Genomic DNA, 6,000 nt, shown 5'->3' on the forward strand with positions numbered 1-6,000 from the left:
TAATCCGAACACATGTTAAATAAATAACATGTATTAATTATATAATTATATTATAAATATATTGTACAACAAATAATAGTAGACAATATGTAGACATTTTTGAAAATTTAGCATTTGATTAGAATTATATATAGTTATAATCAGTAAAATAAATTGTCAAGGAACTATGCTATAAAAGAAAAACTAATTTCTTGTATTCAACAAGGGTCTTTTGAAATATAAAATATGTTAGTTTTGGATTGGTTCTAGTTAGCTCATATTCATATTAAGAATTCAGTGATCCAAATCCAAACCATATTACGAAAAGGATCATATTTTTGAATCCAAACAGGCAGTTCGATGGGATTAATTTTGGATCGATTCCAGATCAGAAGTCGGGTTAATTTTGGATCAATTCCATCATTCAAATCATAGTTCAAGTCTTTCATCATGTAACATTGTTTTATCGCACGGCCTTCCATTTGATGGGAAGGGTAACACAGTGTATATCCTATACAGGCTGATACTGCTTCTCCGAGGGAGGCTGATGGGATTATTCATGAGACGGCGGTAATAGGAAATGACGGGTTGTAGTTGTGATGCTTTGGCCCAAACCCTGCCTGGGCTGACCAGTATTTGCGTTGGCGGGTGGCAGGATTCCGGCATACTGCTTTCGGGTTGGCTCGGCCGTCTTCCGGTTCTTCCCTTGCTGCCTATTCTAAGTGTTAGCTGGAATAATTTGAATACCGTTCATATCATCTTCAAATCCTGGCAACTTTCAAACAGCCATGCTTCTGCTTCAAAAGTGAAAAATGAACTCAGACAATGATTCAAAAAATAATAGACTGCATAGAAAACTTAGTCCATGGACTTTACCTTATCAAATGTTTACTACAAAATGTCAAAATTACTGGTGAAGGTGGGGAAAATAACCTCTATAAGGGTGATTATTATCCGTTACAAAAAAGAAAAAAAAAATGTTGTGCTTGCTGTAATGCTGTCATCATGCAGGCGTTAAGTTCTTAATCACCTTTGCATGGAACTTGGGTCAGTAGGGATCAGGCCTCGATATAGAAAACTGCTTACTCCATTCCTGTTGTTGTTTCATTGCTAAACTGCATCATTTGAGAAAGCTGGAAGTTAGTAAAGCAAAATATTTGGTTTGGACATCAGAAATATAATTTTTAGACTTACAATCAACTCCTTTCTAGCCTTTTCATCAGCCTCAGATGCCTGCAATTCTGATGAACTACCAGCAGAGCTCTGCCTGAGCAGGCTCGATAAGCTTTCGCAAAACTGTTTATGAAAGTCTGGATAAATAAGAGTCACTCTACCTGGATATAAATCAAGTAAACTTAGACAGACATGAATTACCTCTTTGTATGCTGTTAGATCTCCTGCAGATTTTGATATTTCTACAACACAATGAATTGGTGTCACCTCAAACACCTGAAATTTCCGGCTTTTCATCAGTAAGGCTAAGCAAGAAAGAAAAAGGCAGGGCTTTTCATCAAGCTTTTACCTCTGCTGATAGAGTAGAGGGGGACCGACTTCTTGTTAAACTTTTGTTACGGTGAAGTTTCACCTGAGACATTGAACAGGATACATCATTCAACCAGAATTGTTGCTTACACAACTCCAGTAAGTGGACTGTACCTTAGAATTTCTCATCCTTTCTGCATATAGGCTTACATCCTTCGCAGCGACCTCAATTTTTTCCAGTGTTTCATCTATTGAATGCTCGGAGCCAAGCTTTGTTTTCTGTTGCTTATTCACAAAGGTTAGAATTGAATGTTGGACGAACAATATAAACAATTAGCTATAGAGTGTTGAAATACCTGCTCATGGAAAAGACCAGACAAATCAAGGTCACTGGACATTGCTATGAGTTGGAAAGCATTGATAAATCTATGTAGTTTTCCTTCCACTGTCCGATTGGTTCTCTCCTGTATAGAGTTCAAAGTTTGAAAAACACAAGACCCATATGGCTAAAAATAAAAAGTAGAGGGAAGAATAACAACTGGAGCATATGAAGTCCCTACATTTTCACTGTCCATTGTATTGCTGATATCATCTGAATTCAGGTCCTCATCATTTTCGTATCCTGCTGAAGGCTCATAATCCACCCGAAACCACTCATCTTCGAGAATCTTGGCTATCGTGGCCCGCTATTGTGAGGAAGAATATAAGCTTTTTTCTTAACCAAGTATGTGCATCATGTTGCTTTGAAGAACTAAATCTCATCATTGTGCATGTGAAGAAGGATTTCAGGGAATACCTTGGTTGGCAAGGGATCCAGCATCTTGGAAATTAGCTTTCTTTGGGAGGCTGTGAACCAATAGGGGCATGTATATTCTGCTCTAGATATCTTTTCAAACACAGGAATCCAGTATTTTTAACTAACTGTTAAATTGCACCAAAAAAATACAGGCTAGTAACATCTTCCTTGAGAATATACCTTTCTATACAAGTTCATCAGGCTGCGATCTTCAAAAGGTAGGTAGCCTGCAAGCAATTCAAACAGAATCACTCCACAAGACCATACATCAGCAGCTGCTCCCTCATAATGCTTGTGGACTATCACCTGTTAATCATGCAATGTGTGCCATCAAGCAGCAATACCACCCTAAATCTTTTTGGTTCCCAAACAAGACTGAATAAAGTCCAATTTTTATGTGCTTTTAGGATATTAGGATGAAGTGTACTTTTAGGAAATCAGGAAAAATTGAAAAGCATTTTTTTTTGCTACTTGTTCAGTTTTAAGCAGGCCAAAACTATTCGCGAATAGGAGCCAAATAGTTTTAACCAAATAATCAGATATAAATACTACTCAACTCAGTAAAGAGCACACCTAGATCATTTTTTTTCGAGTGCAACATCTAGATCATTTTCTGTCAAATGTTGTTTCTTTATTTTTATTTGATTTAAGGAGAGAGCCAAAAATTATGCATCCTTTTTTTTGTGTTTACTAAGAAAGCTGTGAAGGGAGATGATAGTGATGTAGTAACTTTTAAGAAGAACAGGCTTTAGGATCTTCACTTGACAAGAAACAACCTGAAAGAAATTAGAACAAGAAGAGAACAGAACTCCTTTGACACAACCCACGCAACATATGCCTCCAGATTAAAATAGATCTTGACTTGACCACACACACACCCACACAAAAAAAAGAAGAGAGAATCACTTACTCAAAAGTATTTCCCAGCTAACTATTATTACTCCCCTAATTTTGAGGAGTTATAGGTTAATCAACACTCTTGGACCTTCTTAATCTTTTTTTCTTTTTCTTTTTTTGTTGACTGGATATATTACACAGTTCTTGTATACGTACATCCATGATAATTAACATGCAAAATATTCAAAAACTGGGTGGGAGCCATGGACGTAGAAGTCCACAAAGTAATCCCTGGGTAAGACCTTAATTTCAGTCATTCAAAAATCCAAATTATTCAGTAAGATAACCTAAATTTTATTTACTACGTTTGAACTTAGTGATAAATTCTAGCTTCATGCCTCACCGTCAGAATGCCACAATGCGGTGGATCATCAAATTTTTGCCCCAGACAATCTGGATATGTGGCATGAATACACTAAATAAATGATCAATTGTAGTATTGAGTCCTGTATTTTGCAGGAGGAGGAATCACCCCCCAACATAGTGTGAAAATGCTTGGCCTAACTAGAATTCAAACTTCTTATTTCAGGGAATCCTATACAAAATTGAACTCTAGTTTGCTCGAAGAGCTAGAATTCTCTAAGTGCTTTAATTTTTAGTTGTTGGCTAGAACTATAATATATAATACAATTAAAGACATATGACCTGAAATCTAATTCAGGTTTAACAGTAAGTTCAGTGAAGTCCCATGAACGTTTGAAGGTTTTAATTTCCAGCTTCCTTGTCCTACCCAAATAAACCTTCTATAAGATGATCAAAAACTTATTCAAGGGGAAAAAAAAAGATGATAACAATTTAGCATAATTGCCTAAACACCTAGACAAAAGTTTCAGTGACACATCTTCAGGATTCTGTCAGTAACCTTGGTGTTATTCCATCATCATGCTGTGGAGGTGCTAAGCAAATCAAGCTTTCCATCTCTTTATTGAGATTTTAAGTTCTGAATGGGTCATTTCATACCTCAGGAGCCACATAACTCGGAGATCCACAGGCGGTCGACAACAAGTCTCCTGGCTGAATGATTCCATGAATCCAATGTTAAATATTTCATAAATTAAGTTTCCCTAAGCTTGTTCATTGGAATTCAGAGGTCTGTCCTCACCTTTCTCAATACACAGAGCCCAAAATCGGATACCTTTAGGTTGCCCTTGCCATCTAAAAGCAGGTTCTCTGGCTGCTTTTGCCAACATTGTTAAGAATCCAATGTTAAATATCCCAATCTCCATGAAGAATGGAATCCCCAAGGTAACATAATATTTACCGGTTCGTAAGTTGGGTTCTAACCTTCAGATCTCTGTGGTAAACTCCTCTGCCATGGCAGTAATCCATGGCATCGATCAGCTGCTGAAAGAACTTCCTTGCCTCTCTCTCATCTAACCTCTTCAGATAGTACTGCCACCAAGAAATAGAAGGCGTGTCATTAGCTCAATCCAAATCAAACCAAAACCCAAACTTCATCGGTGCAGAAACCCACCAACTTATCAGAAAGTTGTCCTCCAGGGACATACTCCATTACAAGATAAATCCTGGTCTTCGTCGCAATTACCTGCATCAGAAGTTCCCATTGGAGAAAATTAAAATCTTAAAACACATAACTAAGTCAATTAAAGGACCTCGAAGCCAACCTCGTATATCTTTACAATGTTTGGGTGATGCAGAAGCTTCATTGTGCTGATTTCTCTCTTGACCTGATGAATGAACCATTACAATGATAGGCTGAGATGTCATTAAATCTCTTTACTACATCTGCTAAAATAGGCTGACTCACTTTCCAAAAGCATTTGGTATCTATCGCAAGAAGATGAACAAAGCCCACTCACCTGATACATCAGCTTGTTCTGCAACACCATCTTCTTATCGATGATCTTAACGGCGACGTTCTTATTCGTCTCGGTGTTCACAGCCAGCTTGACCTTGGCGAAGTTGCCCTCCCCAATAGTCCGGCCAAGGTGGTATTTCCCAATGCTCGTCGCAAAGCCCATTCCTCTCGGCCAGACTGCACCATGGAAGAATGGCAATGAGAAACCGATCCTCCTTAGATCGTTGGCCCTTGCATCTAGTTTACTTATTATATGTCCTTCTGGGCTTTGAGTGGTACGTGTTGGTATCAAGTCCCTGTAGAATATATCAATGGCGAAGGCCTCTTTTCTCTTCCAAGATCAAAGGAAGGAGTACTTCTTCCCCAACTGTCGCTTTATTTGATGGAAAAATCCTTGAGGACTTCGCTTCCTTGGTTTTGAGGAGTTATGAGGAACCACGGAAAGCAGACAAATGGGTGGTTCGTGTTAAACAAGTTCATATCAAATAATGTGAGTTGATGGGTACTCTCTTTCGCAGAGGGAAGGAGAGGAGAGAACAGGGGATGAAAGGAAAGGAGAGGAGAGGAGAGGAGAGAAGAGGTAGTTGAAAGGGGGAAGGAGGCCGGGAACGTGATACGAATGGAAGGTACCTCTCCTTTGCTCTACTTTTAGCACCCTCCAAAGAAAACCGATTTAAATAACACGTCGAGGAGGTGGGCCCCGATAGCGTTGAGATGAAGTCTGATTGGGTTTGGATTCTCCTGGGTGCTCTTAGAATTTTCAAAAGTTGTGCCGATCATATGGGCTTTGAACAATTGGTAACATGATCTGTCACGAGCATCATATGAGATTTGATTAAGACTTATCTCTCATGTCCCATAAATTAATTAATTTGATTTGATCTCTTAAGGACTATCACGATTATTATATGGTAAAGAAATATTCATAATCTCATTATGTCCTTCTTTAGAAAATTATCCACCATATTTAAAATAAACTCGATTTAAGTCTGATTTGTTTTTGAATCCACACGTTTCTTGACTTGAA

At 38.1% G+C, this 6,000-nt stretch overlaps 1 protein-coding gene across 5 annotated transcripts; it reads right to left on the reverse strand.

Moving 5' to 3' along the window:
* Positions 1-365: 365 nt before the first annotated feature.
* Positions 366-5,676, reverse strand: LOC103707099 (CBL-interacting serine/threonine-protein kinase 21). 5 transcript variants are annotated; one of them, XR_005512492.1, is made up of 17 exons: positions 5,253-5,673; positions 4,975-5,150; positions 4,780-4,842; positions 4,629-4,700; positions 4,439-4,546; positions 4,257-4,328; positions 4,115-4,168; positions 2,438-2,563; positions 2,258-2,347; positions 2,022-2,147; positions 1,818-1,925; positions 1,636-1,740; positions 1,502-1,564; positions 1,354-1,428; positions 1,174-1,275; positions 1,010-1,094; positions 366-773 (listed from the first exon to the last, which is right to left on the reverse strand). XR_005512492.1 is itself a non-coding variant. In XM_026804652.2 (15 exons), the coding sequence occupies exons 1-14, from the start codon at positions 5,134-5,136 to the stop codon at positions 1,176-1,178; spliced, it is 1,338 nt and encodes a 445-aa protein (XP_026660453.2). In that variant the 5' UTR covers positions 5,137-5,676; the 3' UTR covers positions 809-1,094; positions 1,174-1,175. The 5 variants fall into 5 exon arrangements, 2 of the variants coding, with proteins under 2 accessions (XP_026660453.2, XP_008789688.2); XR_005512493.1 differs by having other exon boundaries at positions 1,174-1,289; positions 4,975-5,676; XR_001879450.3 differs by having other exon boundaries at positions 4,975-5,672.
* Positions 5,677-6,000: the final 324 nt, after the last annotated feature.

This window comes from Phoenix dactylifera, chromosome 7, assembly GCF_009389715.1.
Source record: "Phoenix dactylifera cultivar Barhee BC4 chromosome 7, palm_55x_up_171113_PBpolish2nd_filt_p, whole genome shotgun sequence".
NCBI classification, from domain to species: domain Eukaryota; kingdom Viridiplantae; phylum Streptophyta; class Magnoliopsida; order Arecales; family Arecaceae; genus Phoenix; species Phoenix dactylifera.

Bases quoted from the DNA above. Each gene is read 5' to 3' on its own strand.
- LOC103707099 (XM_008791466.4), bottom strand. From the start codon at position 5,136: ATGGGCTTTGCGACGAGCATTGGGAAATACCACCTTGGCCGGACTATT. The intron at 4,547-4,628 runs GTGGGTTTCTGC...TCTTGGTGGCAG, and splicing joins GACAACTTTCTGATAAGTTG to TACTATCTGAAGAGGTTAGA. The intron at 1,276-1,353 runs GTAATTCATGTC...TTTCATAAACAG, and splicing joins ATCTAACAGCATACAAAGAG to TTTTGCGAAAGCTTATCGAG.